Source organism: Eschscholzia californica, unplaced genomic scaffold, assembly GCF_041429995.1.
Source record: "Eschscholzia californica isolate CP2 unplaced genomic scaffold, dmEscCali1.0.p SCAF_6, whole genome shotgun sequence".
NCBI lineage: Eukaryota > Viridiplantae > Streptophyta > Magnoliopsida > Ranunculales > Papaveraceae > Eschscholzia > Eschscholzia californica.
In genome coordinates this window covers 41510429-41534970 of record NW_028238483.1, presented here as the reverse complement: position 1 = coordinate 41534970, position 24542 = coordinate 41510429, and the positions used below count along the sequence as shown (strand labels likewise).

The following is a 24542-nucleotide window of genomic DNA, read 5'->3' as shown; positions in this document are numbered from 1 at the left end:
CATAATGAAATGTAATTAATTAATTAATTAAACACCCCTTTTTATCTTCAAATTAGTAAAACCCCCCCAAAACTATCACTCAACATTTCTACTCCTTAAACTAAAAATAAACTGGACCACCGCTAGAAATTAAACATAACCTTTTTTTTTTTGTTGAAAATCAAACATAACCCTAATCGAAGTATTTATAATGACACAATCTGTACTTTAGATTTTAGATCACTAAAATTTTATAAAATATTTGATGAAATTAATGAATTAGAAGATATAACATCATCCTTTGAGTAAACACTGAGTGAAACTCCACATGAAAGAAACATTTTTCTGTTTATATACTTACTTTTCCTCTTTGATTGATTTTTTTTAAATATAGGAGCTTTCCTTTTTTCCATCTTCCTTTGCTTTTATGCTCATTGTTCATACTTCATACTCCTAGTATTGTGTTTAGCACTTGATATATCTCTCTCCCTCTTTCTCTCCTCTCTCATCTTTAAAGCAAAAAAGGAAGAACAAAAAAGAGAGGCTTAGGCATATCTTCCTTCTTCAATGTGAAGTTTCTTCCCCTTTGAAAGATGCTTCATTTTCCCAACCTCTCATTACTTGAAGTTTCTCAAACTTTTCTTCACTTTCTTGATCAAAACTCTCCTACCCATATTCAAAAACACTTCCTAAACTTCTTTACATTCTCTTCAAATCCACTAGATTGTAGTCGAAAATAGATCTCAAACTAAAGGTTTGAGCTCAAAATGGTCCATTTTCTTGTTCTAAACCAAGTAGTTTTAGTACTAGTTTCAATATTCTCTTTACTTTCTTCATCATCTTCTTCTTCTTCTTCATTGGTTGATGATGGAGTTGTTTTAGCTTCACTAAAACAAGGGTTTGAGTTCTCCGAACCGATTTTATCTAGTTGGAACATTTCGAACACGGGTTCAGTTTGTTCTTGGTATGGAGTTAGTTGTTCTAACGATCGTGTTATTGTCGTGGATATATCAAATTTGAATCTTTGTGGGTATGTTTCTTCTAAACATATTTCAAGTTTAGATGGACTAGTTAGTCTTTCTCTTGATGGAAATAATTTTACTGGTGAAATTATGATAAACAACTTACCTAATCTCAAATGGCTTAACATCTCAAACAATCAGTTTAATGGAGGTTTAGATTGGAATTACTCAACCTTGAAGAACTTGGAAGTTATCGACGCGTATAATAACAATTTTACAGCATTCCTTCCTCTTGGGGTCTTGAAGTTATCCGAAAAATTGAAGTATCTTGAACTTGGTGGAAATTTTTTCTATGGAAAAATTCCATCAAGTTATGGGAATTTGATTAACTTGGAATATTTATCTTTACCAGGAAATGATCTTCATGGGAAAATTCCAGGTGAGTTGGGAAATTTGACAAACTTGAGAAAACTTTTCTTGAATTATTACAATGTTTTTGAAGGTGGGATTCCATTAGAATTTGGGAAATTGATCAATTTAGTTCATTTAGATCTTTCTTACAGTGAGTTAAATGGTTCAATTCCTGGTCAATTAGGGAATTTAAAGTTTCTTAATACACTTTATTTGCATGGGAACCGGTTATCCGGTTCAATTCCGAACCGGTTAGGAAATTTGACAAGTTTAATCAATCTTGATCTATCAAATAATGCATTAACTGGTGAAATCCCAATTGAGTTTTCAAATCTTCAAAATCTCAATCTTTTGAATCTTTTCATGAACAAATTACATGGGTCAATTCCTGATTTTGTTTCTGATTTACCCAAATTGGATACTCTTCAATTATGGTTGAACAATTTTACTGGAGTCATTCCAGAAAAATTAGGGCAAAATGGGAAACTTCAATTAATTGATCTTTCTTCAAATAAACTTACTGGTACAATTCCTCAAAATCTCTGTCCTTCTAACCAACTTAGGATTTTAATCCTCCGGAAAAATTTCTTGTTTGGGTCAATTCCTGAAAAATTAGGGTTTTGTTCAAGTCTTGTGAAAGTTAGAATTGGACAAAATTACTTGAATGGAAGTATTCCTAATGGATTTCTTTACTTACCCAAGTTAGAATTTGTTGAATTGCACAATAATTATCTATCCGGAATTTTTTCAGAAAATTTTGATTCCGGTTTTAGACCAGAAAAATTGAGTCAACTCACCTTGTCAAATAATCTTCTTTCTGGTTCATTACCGTCTTCAATTTCAGAATTTACTTCTCTCCAAACTCTTTTACTCGATGGGAACCGATTTTCTGGTCCGATTCCATCTTCAATTTGTGAACTTCATCAAATTCTAAAACTTGATTTGAGTAGAAATTCTCTCACTGATCAAATTCCACCCCAAATTGGGAATTGTTCACATCTTTCTTATCTTGATTTGAGTCAGAACAATCTTTCAGGTCCAATTCCAACTGAAATTTCGAAAATTAGAATCTTGAATTACCTTAATTTATCAAGAAATCATCTTGATCAAGCAATACCCAAATCAATTGGTTCCATGAAAAGCCTAACTGGTGCTGATTTTTCCTTCAATGATTTCTCCGGCAAGGTACCGGAATCCGGCCAGTTTTCCTACTTTGATGCTTCATCTTTTGTGGGTAATCCTCATTTATGTGGTTCATTACTAAACAGTCCTTGTAATTTTACAAAAATTACAATTCAACCCAGAAAAGTTACTAAAAGTTTCAAATTAGTTCTTGCTCTTGGGTTTCTGTTATGTTCATTGATATTCACTATAGTAGCAATAATCAAGGCAAGATCATTCAAGAAAAATGGGCCAGATTCATGGAAAATGACAACATTTCAGAAAGTCGAATTCGGTGTTTCGGATGTTCTTGAATGTATAAAGGATTGTAATGTGATTGGTAGAGGTGGTGCTGGAATTGTTTATGTTGGAAAATTGGCAAATGGTGAAGAAATTGCAGTAAAAAGATTACTAGGGTTTGGTAACAATAGCCATGATCATGGATTTGCTGCAGAAATTCAAACTTTGGGTAATATTCGACACCGAAATATTGTGAAACTATTGGCATTTTGTTCGAATTCGAGTACGAATTTACTAGTTTATGAGTACATGAGAAATGGAAGTTTGGGTGAAGCTTTACATGGGAAAAATGGTGGAACTTTAGGTTGGGATTTGAGGTATAAAATCTCAATTGAAGCAGCATTGGGTCTTTGTTATCTTCATCATGATTGTTCACCATTGATACTTCATAGAGATGTTAAGTCAAATAACATTCTCTTGAATTCAAAATTTGAAGCTCATGTTGCAGACTTTGGTCTTGCTAAGTTCCTTGTTGATGATGGTGGTGCTTCTGAATATATGTCAGCAATTAAAGGATCTTATGGCTATATTGCTCCTGGTATGTATTTATTTTTTCTAGTAATTTAAAATACTATTGATACTTTAAGATTATCTCATATATAATTCGTCGTACGCGCTTGTTTGGTTTCCCATTAATCTTGGGTTGGAAAAGCCAAACAAGTGGCCCTATTGAACATAATCTTACCATTTCCAAATGTTATGTTATCTTCAACATTGTGAATGATACTATTTATACTTGTACTTTCCAGAATATGCGTATACATTGAAGGTCGATGAGAAGAGTGATGTTTATAGTTTTGGAGTAGTTCTTCTAGAACTGATTACAGGACGAAAGCCTGTGGGTGAATTTGGAGATGGTGTCGATATTGTTCAATGGGCTACAAGAACAACAAATTGCAGAAAAGATAGGGTAATAAACATTCTTGATTCAAGGCTAAGTCAAATCCCAATGGATGAAGCAATGCACCTGTTTTTCACTGCAATGTTATGTGTTCAAGAGAATAGTGTCGAGAGACCGAAAATGAGAGAAGTAGTTCAAATGCTTTCGGAATACTCTCGTCATTCTCCATCATCTTCGACCTCTTCGAAAACTTCTGAAAAACAAGAACAAGAACTAAAGAACTTGGGTAAGGAGGACAAAGAAAAACAATTTCTTAAACTCCAGCCAGATCTTTTGGTCTAAAAGAAGCTTTAGGGTTACAAATGATTTTAATGTCCTAATGGAAAACTAAAAAGTTGTATTTAGGTATAGCTCTATGCAATGTTGAGAATTAGTTCTTGTTTTTTTGGGAATTTTGTTTTATGCTTTTAGTAGTTTTAGTTATAGAAGATTTGGTGAGGAAAGAAAGAAGAATGTGAGAGGGGATAATAAGAATAGGTTGCACTTCTTGTGAAGGAGTGCTAATAGAATATGTATGAAATTATGTACTATAATATACAAATGTATGAATTGATCTTCTTTTATTTAGTTGTATCTACTTGGCATCGTGTTGTTTGTGCTACAAGCCATATGCTAAACACATCATGGCAAATGCACTTGAACAACAAACATGCAGTACAGCAAAAAAAAAAATGCACTTGAACAACAAACATGCAGTACAGCAATATGGCGTATAACGTACAATTTCTTATTCATTAAATTCACGATTACTCTTACTCGTCAAATTCACGACTATATGATAATCGAAAGATAATTGAAATAATCGACACGATAATTTAACGTGGTTTAGTTGAAGAGCTTCTTCTATCATTCCGACTTAGGAGAAACACAATATTAGATTTATTAATAAATACTAGAATTTGTAGGTTTGATTCGTTATATTAATCGTACATAACTACGAATATCTTCGAATATGTTTAAATATCTTGAGTTATTGTTAATCGTCAGATCTTCGTCTTCCTAGTCGGTCCGGTTTGTCATTATTCTTGACCCTAGAGTTCATAAAATAAATTTTAACATTAGTAGGTTCTAAAATTGGATTAGATATGTTACCTATCTATAACAAAGCCTCGCCACCATAAAGTAAAGCTCTGCAAAATGCAGAAGCCCTTTTGATTGATATTATAATTTGGCTGTTTCATTGTAGTATTTGTTATTGATTGTCTCTAGTTTCAGTGCCGAGAGAATCGATGAGGCAGCAGAAATCAGAGTCTGAGTAGGCAGACCAGAGAGAGAGAGAGATAGATATAGTAACACATAAATTCTGCCGCCCGTTGATGGTGCTTCACATAACACTGTTTTGGGGTCTCGTGAAAAGCAGCAGCAACCTTCCTCTTTACTCCCTCTCTCTCTCTCTCTCTTTCTCTACTTTGGATTTTGGAACGTATATTTTTAGGGTTTTGGGCTCCAATTCTTTTAAGAAAAATAAAATACTACTCCTAGTAGTAATTCCTTCTTGTCTTTATAGGGATCCCAATACAAAAACATTGTAACAACCTTTTTGACTATCCCATTAGAGAGACTATAGTTAAAAATGATATTGTACTAATATTAAATTAAAAAATCAACATTTGGGGAGATTAGAATTGTAGAAATCTTTTGTTGTTTAGATATTTTCTAGGATTGAACCTATGAACAAAAGGACTCAAACTTCTGGAAGGTGTAGTTGACTTACCAACTATTTAATCTACAAGTTAATTTTAAAGTTATGAATATGGACATATGATTTTATGGCCGTTCAGTTGTGTTACTGAAAAAAACACAAATTTGCAACGAAAAAGGTTATGGGTTCCGACGAACATCGAGTTACATTTCTTAAGAGTGGGACTCCAAGATTATAGGAGGTGTTTGTAATGGCTTGTTTGGAAAACCTCCTACTATGTTTTTAGATTCTTACTTTCTTTTTCTTTGAACTTCTTTTACTAAGTTTGAATGTAATTTTTTTCTATATCTCATTTATTCTCTTTAAAAATTTAAACCTAAAAATATTTTTCTTTCCAGATTTTCATGGAAGAAAATTTCAATCTCAATTGACCAAATTCCCCGCACTTGCCAACAACCCTGGGTTGGAGTGGTAAGATGTCTAGTTTTTCACTTTAGAGTTCGAGACACGTTGACAATTCAAAAAAAAAAAAAAAAATTCTCCGCATGCAAAAACGGGTGGGCCCTAGTCATAAATGGGCTTGTTACACATGCTAATGGGCTTAGATTATAAGTATTATGTTGAGATATTCTATAGACGCCCCCTATATGGGAATCTAGGGGTCGGAAGTTAGACTAGAGTCCCGCCCGATCCAAAAGACACAAAACATTAAGAAAGATGGGTTACCTCAAACGTGATACAGGTTACTCATGGGCACAAAAGAAAAAATGACTTACCCAAGCATAGAGCCCGTCTAATAGGCCCAGTTGATTAAAGATATTACAAGGTCTAGGTTTTTAGTTGGTTTTAGGTTGATTACTCATGATAGACTTATAAGTTGCATAGGAATGTATATATAATGTTAAGAAAAGAGGGAAATTTTACTCCTAATTACCGGCTACACAATAAAGCCGCTGCCTGATAAGTCTATGGTGGGTTTCAACAAAATATTTTCAATTTTGTGAGCCCTGAACCAATCGGAAAACCTAGTGTTCTTATATTTTTTGAGTCTGCAATGTCGATCAGAGGTCTTATGTGCCGTGGCCCGTGGGTACTTGGGCCCAACTCGATTTACTCCTCTATTTTACGCGCCACAAGCAAAAGTCAATGTATGGGACTTTGGGAGTCTGTCTAGAGGCACTTGATCACCACTTCGCTTCGACGTAGCCCATGATCCAAGTAAATATATGGGACTTTGGGAGTCTGCCTATTGGCACTTGATCACCACTTGGCTTCGACACAGCTCATGCTCCACCTAACGTGACGGAACGGAATTTGGTATCTATAGACGCTTGATGACCAAAGGGTTTGACCGAGATCAACTCTCGCGTAAAGAACTTTCGTGTAACTACACGACCATATCCAATAAATAATATTTCAGAAAAATTTGCAGAGGAAGCAGAATGAGTGTACCCACTATTACTTCTTGGAACTGGATCAACCCCAATACTGTCCCGACTCGTACGGTACCCGAGGAACTCCCGTAGTGAGAAACGCTTTTTTATAAGATTCAATCATGAAATTTTAACTCAGCCGAACTGCCAAACCACATAACTAGAAGTAATTCAAGTGTGTAAATGAGAATGCAACAAATTTAAATAGTATTAAAAGTGTGAAAATTAAGTGACAGGTTGTAGGGAAACCACATGTAAAATGCCTGCCAAAATCAATATCCAGAGAAGCAGAAAGGGTGCATGAATTAAAGAGAAGACATGCATAGGACATTTTATTACTTCCTTATCTTCTTCTTAGGGTAATGACAGTAGTATTATTGAAGTTGTCTATTCATGGGACCAATTTTGACTATTTTCTTTTTTCTCTTTTTTGGTTTTACAATCATTTTGTAGAGACGTGTCACTATCGACTGATTCTACTCACTGCCTACCTGCGACTTCTACAACTAATGTAGAAAGTATACCAACAATCTCCTCCTCACACATCAATTTTTAACTCGATAGTCTATTAGGTTTGCATTTGTTACTCGTTGTAATCTAAACACTAACTAAAAATAGTGGATATCCTAACACATAAGTAGTTGAAGAGATGTGATTTTCGCTTCACTTATGATCGATCTGAGTCTGACTATCTATCTTTTCTACAAGCAATGCAGAATTAAGACGGATGGTCTTTTATCATCTTCAATCTAATAGATTTGATTAGAAGCACAAATTTCTCTTAAGATGGGGAAAACATAATACTATTCTCCATTCCTTTCCAAGCAACTAACAATGTCCCTAAACAAAATAGTTTGAACACTATTAATATTTAGAAGATGATTGTTACCTGTCAAGATGCACAGTTTAAATGGGACCCCCAATTTACAGAGAAAAGACAACGAGTCAAATGGGTATTTGTACCCCCATTGGACATGGAAGTATGGGATAGGTCAATGTCTTTTTCTTTCTAAATAACCGATAACAATAATTTGATTTGTTAAATTTGTGGTCGTCCAACATAAAATTAATCTGAACTGTCATGTTCTTGGACTATTATAATATAGTTGCAGACCGTTTCTGAATAAAATGGTATAACTTTTTTCACGCCCTTTATTAAGCACTCAATCAGACAGTATCAGTGAGGTCCTTATCAACATTAGTGGAGTCTTGCTTTAGAATACTAAAACTTAGAAAAACCACAAGTCTTCTTCATTGGATTTTAAGTGGATGATTAGGTTAGAAATATTGTAGGAAAGTAGTGGTCACAAGTATAATTAGCTGCCCACTCAACCACACATTATCATCTTTATCACCAATTATCCCAAAAAAGTTGCTAGAAGCCAAGGAAATTGTGCTCTCTCTCTCTATATTGAGCTGGTTCAGCTCATAACTAATACATGCACAATAAGGTACTTGATATGTTTTTGTGCATATTTATCAATTTTAATTTTCTCATAAGAATTGTATTGACCTCTACTTCCAAATGTTCACTTGCATCTATTTTATTTAATTAGTATCTGACAAGACTACTGCTTACATAATGATGCCGTGGAAAATCATATTCTATCTTACCTCACACATCCTGAGCTTTGGGCATTATTAAGACCTTTCGGTCTTCCACTGTTCATGATTCGTCTACCAACAATAGTTTGAAGGGGCGATCAATTCATGATATATAAAAGATGAACAATTCAATTTCATACGCTCCAACGAACTGAATGAATTTTGAGCTCTCATAACACCACTCAGAAAATCTCTTGCAATACTCTAATACTTGGTACCGGAATTCTTTGGCAAAATCTCTATGTAAAAATTAAAAAACATAATAAGGGAAGAGTTTATGTAGAGTTTAATCATGATTTCCCATAACCCACAACTCTACTAGTTTTTTCAACAAAAACTCTATTAGTTTGGTTTTGGGTACATATTTTAGGGAATCTGTACGACGACCACAGCGTCCCCTTTTAATAAGTCAAGATATCAAATAGGGTGGACAGGAGATTTTGCACCTCACAAGTCACTATACAACTTTTATTATTTGACTCCCATGTTTCGTGGTTCAGCCTAATTTTCATAGTCCTCATATCAAGGCCCTTCATTTATTAGTCAGTAAACAAGATCGACGATCACAAAGCACAGTTTGGCTTTAACTTGATAAAGTGTCGGTAGTTAGTGGGTTCCATCATACTTCCCAGCTCAATCATCTAACCTTTTTAAAGTTGACTGATATAGGGATACTTAAGTGGTGTATTGGGAAATCAACTTTATATGGATATCTGTCTCCTTGCATTGTTTTTGTAGATAAGTCCATAAAACCTATTGCTTTTAGAGACTTGTTGGTAACATAATTTACATGACTCTGGCCTATAGAGTTCCTTTCTCATTTGCCGACCACACAAAAGCTTTCTGTCGTTGCTCGTCCTAAACTTTTATTTCAGATGAAATTATTTGAGAGAAAAATGAAAACTTATCTGATATTAGTCCTAGTCGTTTCAGCGCAGTCCGTTTCCCGACTTCACTTGCGCGATTGTCACTTTTGATTGGTTTCACCCATCCCAACCGGAAGGCTCAGTCAAGCTAATCGGGGTCTTGGTCAATGGTTAGCAACCGTTCGCCTGCCCTTAGCGTGGGTGAGGTGGTTGACATAAAAGATGAATAGGAGCTAGGGTGATAGGAGGAGAAATGATGAAGAAGAGTATAATGTGACAACAACTGTCAGTGGCAGTAATATAGTGATGGTGAAGATAATGATATATTTCCCGGAAAATAAAAATAAAACTGAAGAGGTAATGATGTTAAAGATGCTTACATAATAAGGGGGGAAGATATATGTTTTAGAATATACCCTCAATGGCTAAAATTACATCTCCCAAGCTTATTTATAAGGATTATAGAACAGTGTGTACCCACCAGGCACGGGTTATTCCCTCGTCCCTCTGTGGACATAATACTCTGACAATTGATATTATAAGATGCCCCACCGAAAGAAAGAGACATTTGATTCGAGAGGGAGAGGTCTGATTCGAGAGAAAGAGGCCTGATTCGAGAGAGAAAGTGGGAGAGAGAGAGAGAGAGAAAGATATGAAGATGGGAGAAGTCGTTAATCGTCGTTGGCCAAGAGTTGGTTGGCGATCCTTTGACGGCGAAGAAGTACAGGGGTCCACGTAAGCAAGGCTGATGCCTTAAGTCTTAAACATCGGAAGACAGAAGAGCGCCACACGCTTACCAACTCAATCCCAAATCTTCTCAAAGATCTCAGTTGACTAAGATCTTAAGTATTTAATTAACTTGGGCTTCAAGAGTCTCGAAGGAAGAAACATCTCATAGATAATCTATCAACTCAGCAGGATATCCAGTAACGATCTTTGAACATAGGAACTTCTAAATATCCAAGATACCAGATAAACACAAAGAGGAGACCCCAAACTAACGAAGAGTAGTCTAAATCCCGAACGGTGGATCTCAACCACCTCAATCTCACAATCTATCACAGTATGTCCAAAACAACCTATTAAAGAACATCGTATCACCTTCAACAAGGTACACTCCATAAGGATCAATCAATCTCAATTCTTTAACTACAAAGGGTAATCTGACTGTCTTGAGCGTTGGAGAGGTTTCCGAACTTTTTGTAGCTTCCCCCTAGATTTCCCGGAGCAGAAGCGAGAATCAAAGAAACAGAATCATTCGTTCAGATATGATCCAACATCAAGTCTCCTATCGCTGACTGATTCCAGGATTGACAAATTTTGACATCCGTAGGTTCAATCACCTTGCTTGTTTATGAAGATCTGAGACCTAGGCCTTTCGAGCTTGAAGAAAGCCTACTTTCAATGCCCTGGATTTGCAAGTTTAACAATGAAAACAACAAACCTCTTGAGCGAATTGTTTTCGGTGCCCCTAACTTGCTTTCATGCCCTAGATATGCTTATAAACGATCAAAGCTTGTGCCTTAAAATTTTCTTGTGAAGGTGTCGGACGACCCTAACAAGGCCTCAGACTCGGGCACTATGCGACTTTTTGACTAGTCAGTTCGACACCTTTCGGTCCGAGGTCTTACTTGGACTCTTGGATTGGATGCCCAAGTGGTTGAAAGTGTTGACATAAACTCAAAAAATCTGGACTTTAGACATCTTTCATTTGTAATTTAACTTAGGCGGTTTTCGTACTTATCACATCTTGATGATGTATCAATGCCACTATGGGGCGCGATGAGTAATTGTTGAAGGCGCCTGCTGTCTGTCCTAGGGCTGGGAAAAAAACCCGTTAACCGTGAACCGCCCGATGTCCGTCCGAGTCCGGAGACACTCAAGACCGCCCAAAGTTTGATCGGGCCAAACCCGGACCGACCGATTAGATTTATCGGGCCGGTCTCGGTTTTGAAGCTCTGACCAACTGTCACATTACATTGCTCGGACCGCCCGGACCGATTTTCCTATCAACCGTTAGATTAAGAGATTAGTCACATTACCAGCCGTTAGATTAAGGGTTTTCATCCTTGGGTATAAATAGGTTTCTATCGAAGACACCCTCATTAACAAAGAGCCCTCTCTCTCTTTCTCTCTCTCTCCCGAATTCATCTCCTCTTCATGAATCACCTCATAAATTCTTCTCTCATGGACTCCTCTCTCGTCTCAACTCTCTCGTCTCAACTCTCTCTGTCTCAACTCTCTCTATCTCATCTCTCTCTCTCATCTCTACGAGGTTGAAGAACGAAGTTAAACAAGACTGAAGTTGAAGAAGAACGAAGAAGAAGAAGAACCAATAGATGACAAAGAAGAAGAAGTTTTACCGCGGGTAAGCCCGACCGGACCGATTCCCAACCCTAGTCTGTCCGAATGCATTACACAGGTGTCCCAATAAAAGTGACCTTCTCGAAGAGGAGAAGTTTTGTCATATAGCTAATGACGTAGTAATAATGAAGTTATCTGTTTGTAGTAATTTGTCACCTGTAATTATCACCACACCCCCCCACTTATCAGTTTGTTGGGGCTGGGGTTTCTGATCAACTCTTCCTTCACCGAATCACACAACCAGTACTTTCCTCCCCCCCCTCTCTCTCTGTCTCCTCTTGTGGAGGAGTGCCATTTCACTTCTCAAAGCCCCAAGGAGTGGAGTGGAGGAGACACTCAATTTTTACTTACTTTCTCTCTCTCTCTCTCTCTAAAATTCTCTACCCACGTCTCCCTCTCTTTGTCTCTCTCTAGAAAGTAGTTAAAGGGTAATAAGAAGAGCAAACTCCAATTTTAATCTCTCCTTTCTAAATGTTTTTCTTAGAGCACGTGAATAACCTCAAAATCTTCAAAAAGAAAAAAAAATTCTTCCCCAATTCAAAACTGATCTCGATGTTATTATTATCTCAGAAAGTTACTAACTCGGATTTTGCTACTTCATCAACAAAAGCTTTTCTATAATTATAACAAGCAGATCACTCTCTAAATTATATACGGAATCTCTACTTCTTTCAGGTAAGAAATAATTTCCAACTCTTAGGTTTAATTGAAATTGAACTAGTAGAACGAATGCTTGATTTTGTTTCATTTGGGTCAAAAGGGAGGAATTTCATTTAGAGATTCTAACCTCCTTTTTGATTTTCATTTGAACTTTTCTCTCTTTCTTTCAAAATTATACTATTATTTTGGATTCTGTGCTTTCATTAAAGGAATGAAAGCACAGAATCATAAAATTATACTTTTTTTTTTCAAAATTATACTTTTCTCTCTTTCTTTCAAATCATCTGAAAAGAACATTAGAGAAGAACTGTGACTTAATTCAAGTTCTAAACTAGTTAATAATCATAAAATCAATATATATCAAAATGACAAGAATATGTTATTTTAAAATAATAAAAATGTAAGTGTGGGTATTTTTTTTTTGTTGAACTATAAGTATGGGTGATCCAACAAGAACCAATTAGGGTGAACCCTAGAGAGGAACACCTTGGTTGTTAATGGTTATTTATTTATTTTTAATATGTGGGGTCTTTTTTTTTTCTTTAACCTTTATCTTCCGATCTATCATTCATTTCAATTCAAATTAATTTGTTGTTTCTTCATTATAAAAGCAACTAATATAAGATAAAATATTTAATAATTTGTTGCTTAACGTTTAGTTATTCATTCTCCATCTTCCTCACAACAACCCATTGTCCATCAATACTTTTTTTAGAAAAAAAAATTGGCCCATCATAATTGTTATTTTAATTGTTCATTTTTATCGTTTACTCATTTACTACTACTTTGTTCTCTTGCTAATTTTTAGTTTTATGTTCTATACACCAATTTCATCCCTTTAACAAAAAAATAAATAAAAAAATACACCAATTTCATCAAAAAAAAAAAAAATGTTCTATACACCACCACCACCCCAATTACTACCACCACCACCATCACAACCACTCTCATATCTGAATAGGGTCGGTGGATCGCCTTTTACTCTAAACAAATTTCAATTTTTTTTTTTTGGTAAGAGGTAAGTCTTCCAACTTAAAGGTCAAGGGTTCGAGGCACACGCTTACCAATTCAAAAAAAAAAAAAAAAAAAAAATTCAATTTTTTTTGTTGGTACTAAATTATGATAAATGTTTGTTGCAGGTTATCAAATAGACACCTCTAAAAGTGACCATTTTTCTATTGTCATCTCTCAAAATGTCCAAACCCCATTTACCTTTTTCCCGCCATTTTCTTATAATAACTACCTTTTCTTTATTCCTCATTTTCCCACTCTCAACTTCCATACCAATTGAAACCCAAGCCCTCCTCCATTTCAAAAAACAGTTAAAAGACCCTTTTAATTCCTTAGAAACTTGGAAAGAAAACTCCCCAAATTCTCCTTGTAATTTTGCAGGAATTTCTTGTGATTCGAATTCTCATCGGGTAACGGGAATTTCTCTCGAAAACAAATCGCTTTCAGGTGAAATATCACCTTTCATCTCAGTCTTAAACAATCTAACCTCTCTTCAACTTGCTTCAAACTCAATCTCTGGTAATCTTCCATCAGAGTTGATTAAATGCAGTAATCTTCAATATCTCAATCTCACTCTAAATGAGTTAAATGGAACAATTCCTGATCTTTCAGCTCTGACAAACTTACAAGTTCTTGATTTGTCTCAGAACTATTTTTCGGGTAAGTTTCCGAATTGGGTTGGGAACTTAACTGGATTAATCTCACTGGGTCTTGGCCAAAATGATTTTGATGAAGGTGAAATTCCTACAAATCTTGGACAACTTAAGAAGTTAACATGGATTTTCATGTCTGGTTCGAATTTTGTTGGCGAAATCCCAAACTCCATTTTCGATTTAAAAGCATTGGAAACTTTTGATTTCTCAAGAAACAAACTGTCGGGAAATTTCCCAAAAGCTATCACAACTTTGAAGAATCTCAACAAGATCGAGCTTTTTTTAAACAATTTAACGGGAGAGCTCCCACCAGAGCTTGCAGACCTAACTCTTCTCAGTGAAATCGACATTTCTAAGAACCAAATGTACGGAAAATTACCATCGGAGATCGGAAATCTAAAGAATTTGGTGGTTTTTCAAGTGTTTGAAAACTCTTTTTCAGGAGAACTTCCTCATGGGTTCGGCGATTTGCAACATCTTGTGGCTATATCACTTTATAGAAACAATTTCACAGGAGAATTCCCATCAAATTTCGGCCGATTCTCGCCACTTACCAGTATAGATATATCTGAAAATGGGTTTTCGGGTAAGTTTCCTCAATTCTTATGTGAGAACAAGAAATTACAGTTCTTACTTGCTTTGAGTAACAAATTCTCTGGGGATTTACCTGAAACTTATGCTGAATGCAAGTCATTAGTTCGATTCAGAATCAGTAACAATCAGTTATCTGGTAATATAGCAAATGGGGTTTGGGGATTACCTTACGCGAAAATGATAGATTTCGGAGATAACAACTTTTCAGGTGGAATATCTTCGGACATCGGAAATTCAACAAGTTTGAATCAGTTGATTTTACAGAACAACAACTTTTCGGGTGATCTTCCATTAGAGATTGGCAAGCTTACGCAATTAGATAAATTATATGCAAACAACAACTCTTTTTCGGGTAAAATTCCATCTCAAGTACGAAATCTGAAACAGTTATCGTTTTTTCATTTAGAACATAACTCGTTAACAGGACCAATACCTCCTGAATTAGGCGAATGTTCAAAATTGGTTGACTTGAATCTTGCTTCGAACTTTCTTGGTGGTGATATACCACCAACATTATCGAGCCTGAGCTCTTTGAACTCATTGAATCTGTCAAGAAATCGACTTTCTGGCTCAATTCCTAAGAATTTACAGAAATTGAAGCTTAGTTTGATCGATTTTTCTTATAATCAGTTAACAGGAAACGTTCCGAATGATCTAGTTATGATGGGTGGAGATCAAGCATTTTCGGGTAATAGAGAACTATGCATCGACAAGAAATTTCTAAATCATATCGATTCTGATCTTGGTATCTGCCACGGAACTCATAAGAACAGAAGCTTCGTCGAAAATAAACTGTTTGTACTCTGTATTATAGCGTCCGCTCTGATAACTATCTTAGCTGGTCTATCACTTGTGAGTTACCGAAACTTTCTGCAGAATGAATCGAACACCAAAGATGATATAGAAGACGGAAAACAAAAAGACCCATCATGGAAAATTGAGTCATTTCACCATAAAGAATTTGATGCAGATGAAATAAGTAATTTAGAAGAAGAAAATTTGATCGGAAGTGGAAGTAGCGGAAAAGTTTACCGACTAGAAATGAAGAAGTCAGGTGGAACAGTTGCTGTAAAAAAGTTATGGAAGGGAAAGGAAATGAAAGTTTTGACATCAGAAATCGAAATTCTTGGAAAGATTAGACATAGAAATATACTAAAGCTTTATGCTTGTTTAACGAGAGGGGGTTCAAATTGCTTAGTTCTTGAGTATATGGCTAAAGGAAATCTTTTTCAAGCTCTTCGACGAGAAATCAAAGGCGGAAAACCAGAATTGGATTGGATTAAAAGGCATAAAATTGCAGTAGGTTCGGCAAAGGGGATTTCATATCTTCACCATGATTGTTCACCTGCTGTTATTCATAGAGACATTAAATCGACAAATATTTTACTCGACGATGATTATGAACCGAAAATTGCTGATTTTGGGATTGCTAGAATTGCAGAAGGATCTTCTGAATGGACTGATTCAAGCTGTTTTGCTGGTACACATGGTTATCTTGCTCCAGGTGAGAGCCTATATTAGAAATATTTTCTTAAAAGATACATTTTAATGAGAAACCGAAGACTTAACTTCTTTCGAAAACAGAGGTGTCCCTTTTTGACAAAATAGATTAATTCGCGTAGGGAGTTTTGGCGAATTTCCCCCATTCTAATTGTTGGTTTGATTTTCTTTTTCCAGAACTAGCATATTCTCTGAAACTGACGGAAAAGAGCGATGTATATAGTTTTGGCGTTGTTCTGCTAGAACTAATAACTGGTAGAGGAACAACCCACCCTGAATACGGCGAAGAAAGAGATATCGTCTATTGGGTTTCTACTCATCTTAATTCTCTAGAGGACACCCTCAGAATTCTAGACAAAAGGGTGTCAGATTCTTTTGAAGAAGACATGATCAAAGTCTTAAAGATAGCTATTCTCTGCACAACTAAGCTTCCAAATTTACGTCCGAATATGAGAGATGTTGTGAAGATGCTCGTGGATGCCGAACCTTCCGCAGTTTTAACCGCTGCAAATAAAGAGAAATATTGAAAGTTCGACTATATGTTTTACCCGGTTATAGTTTCTTTTCCTTTATTAAACAATGTCAATTTGTAGCTAGATTTCATGTTTAATGCCATCTTTCGGGTTATCTTGTATTTCCATCTGATGTTCTTCTACCCTTTTTCCAAGAACTACCATTTTTAAAGAAACAACTTAAACAATTCTGCGTAAAAAACTTGCCACTTTCATAGAACGATCCTAAGAAAGACGAAAGAGAAATTTCAAGTATCAAGCATTCTATGTATAACTGCAATTCAACAATTCAGAAATAGTATGTTCTAATTCAGTACTGACTTGTCTAGAATGCAAGAATTATAAATTAAAGTAGCTTCATTAAGTTCCTCGAATGAAAAACTTCACAAAATATGAATTACCTCAAGCGAATATCGATAATGTATCATCGAATGCTTCACTTTTTCATTGAATTCAACCTTTCAGTTTCAGCTTTTGCAGCATGGTATTTGAGGGCAAGATCTCTTAAGGATATCATCGATGGGTTTGGGCGAAAAGTCTTCTTAGATGTCGTTGATGCTTCTTTTTTCCTTACTTCTGCTTTAGGGTAGTCTAATTGTGAAGCAACCTGAAAGACAAATCACGAAAAAATAGTTCAAGTCTTGGTTGTTTGATATACGGACTAACCATAAGTTCATAACCTAACACCTTAAGCCAATATATCATTGTTTGTGGAGAAGTACCTTATTAGTCTTCTGAGACGCCGACTCCTCATCTTCATAAAAATCAAAGTCATCTAGCAACATCGTTTTTGCATGATAACTCTTGAAAATGGCTAGCATTTCAAGACCTTGTTTTAGTTCAATCTGCAAGGAGACCAACAATGTTAATTACGTATAAAACTCAAAAGTTATGTGTGGTAAAATGCAGAAACGTACAATGAAATGAGAAGAAATACCTCATGAGTATCTCGGGTAAACGTTACAGGCTTATTATCATTGTTTTTGAGTACGATGTGTCGTAGTTGATGATTAGGAATATCTTTAATTATGTGCCACTTGACAGGGAAGAACCCGTTCCACTTCGGATGGTGCCAAAAGTCCATATCTTTCTTAAAATCCACTGGCCCGATCATCTCGGATAGGCCCACAAACTGTCCACTTCCGTTTGCCTAGTAATTACACAAATATGTAAACAAGGAAACAAAATAGTAGGCATTATATCGAAACATTAAGTGACGTAAGAGTGTTCCGGTTAGATCACAAAAACACCTGATCTTATCAAACGACCTGGCTTTTCATAAACTTTCCCGAGTTATATCAGAGCTCAGTGACGAGGACATAAGCGTCCGATCACTGAGCTCCCTCTGTATCATAAATATAAACTCCATTTACGGGGGAAATTTAGACTTACCGAAAAGAAGAGGAAGATCGGACAAGTTTTGCCTGTCTTGGTATATATTGTACTTGCATCTTGATATACTGCATCCAGCTTCCTATTACCATAAGTGGTACTTGACCAAACATCGTATTTGATGCTGTTATGAATGTCTACTTCAGTATAGGATTTTATAACAAAGAACTTGGCTTTTTCATACTTGATCTTAAAATCCGGTAAGTTGCATTTGTCCCTCTTGTTGATGAAACCAAATATATTATTTTTCTTTGTCGGTAAACTTGTACGAGTCCCTCCACGAGCTCGAGGCCCACGGTTTATGACATGGTCGGGATTTAATTGTCCGCTCCTTTGAAGTTTTTCTCCAACTTTAAAGGTTTCATTCACGTTTCGATTCTGTCCATTCAACTTGTTGTTTCTGGACTCATTAGATGGAAGAGTTTGTTGTCGTTGTTGATATGTAAATGAAGATCGATCTTTCATGGGATAACCCACTTTAGAAACCCCTCCAGATTGAGAACACGAGTCATTCTTGTTGAAGACTACTCGATTTCCTAGATTTGTTAATACTGGAAAGTATCGCGGTGGAATATCCATTTTAACATCGTCAGCAGATTCAAGATCAGCAGGCACTTCTCCCACCTGTAGATAATATACATGCAGGTAAACGCAGTACATATAGAACGATAAGAAAATGATTATCCAATGAACAATTGCACATTTTAAGAAATTTAGTTTACCATCAAAACAAAGCCTCATCCAACCCGAAAACTGTTTATTCCCGGGTAAACGGATCAACCAATTAACCATAAGATCATCCATAATAGTATAAGAAGATAACCTTGAAGTTTTATTACCTTATTTATGGGTTCAAGAGATTCATCTTGAAGGGTGGGTTCAGATACGTTCGGTGAGGCTGAAGACTGGCGTGCTTCCATAGTAGCAAGAACACGGCTAAGCTTTGCAGCAGTGGAGTTTTTTGACCAATATGAGGCTCTTGATGGGCCTGAACAGAATCAAAATTTTACTATACGTTAGTCGTTCTGCTATCTAGTGGTAGGAAAACAACACATCCAAAAATTACAGCAAGCAAGTGAAGAACCTGAGAGAATTGTATCTGGTACCAGCCACTTATTTCTATACACCTTAAAAAAAATCAAAATGGTTACAAAAGTTAATCTTACTAGTGAAGTGTAACAAAGTGATTAGTCTTATAAATGCTAGTAAATAAAGGATTTACGTAATGTATTCGGAATTGATTTTTGTGAGTGAAGGATAGAACTTGTTAACGAAATTCTCTTTTTTCTTTTCCAAAAATACTAAAGAAACGATATTTTATATGATCTTGGCTCTCTTCTTCAACAACTAGATTTGAAGATTATGGAGCTTCTAAGTAGAAGATTTGATCGATGACTATTCATCTCTATGAAAGAATAACATACATTTAAGGAAGTAAAACGGTTTGTCTCTCGAACTTTTAGTGCGTAAAAATGGAAATGAACTGCCCTTTTAGTTACTATTTAGACCATGTAAGTATATTCGACAACAATTTACCTCCCAAACTATCCTTTCCTAGTCTAGCCAATACGTTCTTAGTTATATAGTAACACTTAATTCGGTTCTGACAACCAACTTTTAATGAAGTAGCTTCTAAAATCATCCCTTGAACGTCTTTCCAAAACCCTAATTTTAGAATCTTCTACGAAAAAAAACTTCTAATTTTACCGAACAACTTTGAACAGGGAAAAACAGTTATACTTTTATCCATCAAAACATAATCCTGAATGAGATGGGTTCCTTCTAATAGAGGAACAAAAATTGGTCGTCGATGCAATAGGCAAGAAAAAGAAAGATATCATGTAAACGTTTAATACATACCACAGCTTCGATTTCATTTGTATAAGCACCTTTCAATATTTCTTGCTTCGCCCGCTCTTGAACTGAATCAATGTAGTTAAAAACGACGAAGATCATCATTCATTACTAAAATTAGAAGAAAAAAGAGAGCATAATAAAGTAATTAGGTTAAACAATAAACATGATAGGGCTCATTCAATATTCATGCCTAAAATTGTGTCACAACAAAATGGTATCTACCATAACTGATCAAAATTAAGAACTGAACAATGAAAAATCCATGAACTACCCTTTTTTCCTAAACAATTTCATAACAACATGGGTATCTACAAACTTAAATCCATCAACTAATTAGAACAGATTAACCTAAAAGAAACCCTAAATTGCTTCAATATCTGACAATGCATGAATTTATGTTTAACTATTCTAATTCAACATTCCAAATTACCACCATTGAATTGAAGAAAAGGATTAAGCAAAGAAGGAAAAAAGATTACCCCTTTCCATGTCCTCATATCCTGAATCAGACATGATTTCTGTTGAATCCCCAAATTTCCAAATTCCCAAATCTTATAGATTTAAACCCTTCTCTGCTCTGAAACAAAAAAAGAAGATAAATTTATATCTTCTCCTCTCTATGGTGAAATATCACATGAAAAACAGAGAAATAAAATCTGGGTATGTTTAGTAGTTAATTACTACTAATCTTCAACAAAATTCTCTCATTATAAGGAGTTAAACTCAACTATTTTAGGTTTTTCCTTTTACATACAACACACTGAATTCACATTACAATAAACCCTCACGGTTTTTCTGCTGTGGAGAAACATACATGTTATCACTGTAAACTAGACTTCTTTACAACATCTTATAAAGAAATTAGAGTAATAATGTTTTTATCTTCTTTTTTTTTAGAAAATTATATGAATCAAACAAATTAGAGTGATAATGAATAGATAATTCAAAGATACATCAAAAATTCGTGAATTGAATCAAACAAATTAGAGTAATAATGTTTTCATCTTTTTTTTTTTTAGAAAATTATAAGATTAGAACTTTGGTATTTTTGGTAGACATACATACATAGATATTATTACTTAATCAAGTTGAAAAATTTAATCTTGATTCTAGAAAAATTCCCAATTGTTGTTTTTTTTTTTGAATGAAATTCCCAATTGTTGTTGATCATCAAAGTATTAGCAATAGATAATGGAAGAGAAAAAAATAGAGTTGAAACCTGAGAATTGCCTGAAACCACTTCTTCTGCCGGAAACCAACTATAAGGATTGTCTGAAAATTGAGAAGCACATTCAACTCAATCGACTTGAACAAAGGATTTCTTTTTTATTGAGGGTTTTCCCGATCGAGCAAAAATTAAATATATGGATTTGACTGACCTATTGGGGAAGGGGTAAATTCAAATATAGCCCTCACTTTGTGACCAAGGTTTTCTTTTTCCAAGCAGTTTAGGTTTTGGGGTTAATTCAAATATAGCCCTCACTATGTGACCAACTACAAAGTTTGCCCAACATATTTATCTAGCATTCTAGAATGGCCCTTGAGACTTCTTTTCTGTCATTTTTTTTGGATTGGACTCCAAGAGTCATTACATTTGAATGACATTGATACATCACGATTATAATATACAATATATCTTGAATTTGGATGAGCACTATAACCACTAATTAAGACATTTGGACCCCAAAGGCCATATAAAGACCCTTAAGATCACCGTTGGGGCTCTGAAAGCTCATCTATTTTTGTATCTATTTTAGTTATTGTATGAACTACATATGATAAATCTCGATGATAAACTACTTTCATCGAGACTTGATCCCACAATCTCATGAGCTTAAGAGGGAGTGCCAACCATTGCACCAAAGGGTGGTGGACTTTTCTGTTAGTTGATCGTAACAATTTTTCTTTCTTTCTTATACGGTTTTTCCCAAATATCATGCCTCTCTTTTTTAGGCCACCGCTTTGGGGAAAGCATAAATTTTCCCGGGAAAGACGGTGCAGAACTAAAAAAACGCAAACCAAACGCACCTCAGAAGTCGCCGACCGGATGTTACGGACGACTTCATCATCTTCTCTCTCTCCCCCTTTTCCCTCTCTCTCTCTCTCTCTCTCTCTCTCTCTCTCTCTATCTCTCTCTTCTACCTCTCTCTCTCCTACCTCTCTCTCTCTCTCTTCTACCTCTCTCTCTCCTACCTCTCTCTCTCTCTTCTACCTCTCTCTCTCTTTCCTCCTTTCTCTCTCTAAATTCCGGCGAAGGGAGTGGTCCCTTCGACGGAATTTAGAGAGAGAAAAGAGGGAAGAGAGAGAGAGGTAGGAGAGAGAGAGAGAGAGATAGAGAGAGATGGAGAGAAGAGAGGATCGTCGGCGTTAATGGTAGAAGTCGTCAGAATCCGGTGGAGGTCGCCGCAGTTCTAGTTGAGGTAGAGGAGAAGAAGAAAAAATTAAAAAGGTGATGTTTCGAGGAAACAAAAGAAGTTTGTTTGCACCCAAAACTTATTGCCCAGAACCTTTGCTGATTTCCCCAAAACACTAGCCCTTTTTTATTGCCGCGGATGACTTTAATAAAAACAAAAATAATTCATCTCTCTTTCTATTTGTATTCCCTTCTTCTACTCCCCACAATGATATCTATTTCTCTCTTTAAGAAACCCCGTTTCAAACTCCAATTTGGGATTTTGGGAAGAGAGTGTGGGTGAGACAGAGAACAATAGACTTGAACAACCGACAATTATATAGGCCAAATTAGGATTAGCCCCAAGCAATTTAACATAAAATATTATACATTTTTTGTGTGTTGAAATTTATATTACTCCCTCTGTCCCAAATTAAGAGTCCACTATTCCTTTTTTGGATGTCCCAAATTAAGAGTCTCATTCCTTTTTTATCACATAAAATCCCTTACTTTTCCATAAATACCCTTTCTTATATGTTTCCAATATGTGGTGCATTAATTAAGCTAATTAAGACATTTGATTATTTCCAATACAAAAATTTGTTTTCCAATGAACCAATCCACTCTTTTTAGATTAACCAAGTGAGAAATTAATATGGTTACATGTATTTCTAGAATAAAAATTGTAATCTTTGAATTAGTTCAAGAAAAATTATCAAATAAATAAGGGTAAACATGGAAAAGAGAAAATGTGAAAATAAGTTGGATTTCCAATATGGGACTCTTAATTTGGGACGGAGGGAGTATAAAATCCTGACATTATATATCATTTACAGAATAATTGTTATTATTTTTATTTTTCATCACAAAATCTATACTTATTTTGGGCAAGTTAATCAACATGAAAATCAAATAAAATGTGCAAATATAAAATAAGCAATACATTTAGAGGATTTAGATAAGATAGAGGCCACGAGCACTAGCTAGAGTTAAACCTAAATTATAACTAAACAAATATGAAATGCTAAAACACTGCGAAAATAAACAACTAGAAGAAAATATGTCTATGAAACCAAGAGGTGTAAAACTTTTATGGGGCCGTCTCAAGATTTGAGTCTAAAATATTCCTTGAGCTTGAAAGTGTCCCGATGTGACAATAATTTGTGACAATAATCTTTCTAATTAAGAGAATGTTCATTTCATTTTTGAGAAACAAACTCTCTTGGTCAAATCAAAAGAAAATGATTTAGAGTCCTTTTAAGGCACATGATTAATCATGGCCGGCCCTAATCATTAATTTTTTCTAATTTTAACAAGTTCTACTAACTTATCCTCCCATTTTCAAAATTGTAACTTAAAAAGAAAAAAATGTTGTCCAATCAAGTGCCTTATATATATGCCAAAAACATTGCTCTATTTATGGTTATGAATTTATAAGTTGATTGTTCCCACTTCAATTTACTATTTGGGTCATTCTTGTGCTTCTAACTTGTTGCCAATCTTCAAAAAATGTACCAACGGTCCTATAACATGTACCATAAGGGTACACCTTTTTTTTCTATAAAAACCTAGCATCTTTTTCTATAGCAATCACCATTGTAGAACTATTGGTCCATTGCTGCTTTCTTAGCCCACTAGGTCTACTGTAAGTCTCTAGGTCTCTCTCTTTATATATATATATATGTATGTATGTATGTATGTATGTATTTTTCGATTTATGTTCAAATTATACTTGTATAATATTAAGAGACTGGATTAAAAAAAAACTAAAATTACTCTGAGTTTTACACAAAATATTATTTATGTGGTAAACTTTCTTTTGATGCCTAATCCATGTTATTTCAAAAAATTAATCATAGTACTGTAGTTGATTGATGGTCCTGTATTATCATGGTGATGAGACATGATAAAACCCTTAACTTGAAAACGAGTAGAGATCTTAATATATAGAGGGGGAGACAAGAAGGGGATAGTCTAAGTTCTTTTGTACCAATTTCATCAAAAAAAAAAAAAAAAAGTTCTTTTGTACCATTATATTCTTAAATACAAAAAACATTTTCGCCCGAAGTTGCTCTAAATCCTAGGCTCATGATCCAAAGACCCATCCTTCCACATTTCAAATATCTCGGTAATAGAGAAAAAGATTATGTGATTAAGATTCACCTTATGTCAACTATTCAAGATTAGGTAATAGTTCAATTCAACTCAACTCAGATAGCATCATCTACGTACGTACTTCATAAATTAATCATTTCCTCGTTATATTTGCTCGCGTTATATCTTTTGGAAAACGCTACTTAATTGGCCTGACAATGGTCCGAATAGGGAAAGTTTTCAATTGATATCA

General features: G+C 35.1%; 3 protein-coding genes across 8 annotated transcripts; 2 read left to right on the top strand and 1 right to left on the bottom strand.

The window, feature by feature from the left end:
• Positions 1–216: 216 nt before the first annotated feature.
• Positions 217–4277, top strand: LOC147535017 (uncharacterized). The gene is made up of 2 exons (XM_086647299.1): positions 217–3351; positions 3563–4277. The coding sequence occupies exons 1-2, from the start codon at positions 747–749 to the stop codon at positions 3994–3996; spliced, it is 3039 nt and encodes a 1012-aa protein (XP_086503425.1). The 5' UTR covers positions 217–746; the 3' UTR covers positions 3997–4277.
• Positions 4278–11723: 7446 nt separating this feature from the next.
• LOC147535016 (uncharacterized) lies at positions 11724–16680 on the top strand. Its single transcript, XM_086647301.1, has 3 exons — positions 11724–12299; positions 13424–16046; positions 16220–16680. Exons 2-3 carry the CDS (start codon positions 13478–13480, stop codon positions 16567–16569), a joined length of 2919 nt encoding a protein of 972 aa, XP_086503427.1. The 5' UTR covers positions 11724–12299; positions 13424–13477; the 3' UTR covers positions 16570–16680.
• LOC147535015 (YTH domain-containing protein ECT4-like) lies at positions 14799–21248 on the bottom strand. Of its 6 annotated transcripts, none has more exons than XM_086647303.1 (10): positions 21023–21248; positions 20283–20380; positions 19807–19868; positions 19031–19073; positions 18786–18934; positions 17947–18570; positions 17492–17704; positions 17277–17399; positions 16956–17161; positions 14799–16546 (listed from the first exon to the last, which is right to left on the bottom strand). In XM_086647303.1, the coding sequence occupies exons 2-9, from the start codon at positions 20314–20316 to the stop codon at positions 16991–16993; spliced, it is 1419 nt and encodes a 472-aa protein (XP_086503429.1). In that variant the 5' UTR covers positions 20317–20380; positions 21023–21248; the 3' UTR covers positions 14799–16546; positions 16956–16990. The 6 variants fall into 6 exon arrangements, with proteins under 6 accessions (XP_086503429.1, XP_086503433.1, XP_086503428.1 ...); XM_086647307.1 differs by having other exon boundaries at positions 19031–19065; positions 21023–21111; XM_086647302.1 differs by lacking the exon at positions 14799–16546 and having other exon boundaries at positions 16801–17161.
• Between the last annotated feature and the right edge of the window lie 3294 nt (positions 21249–24542).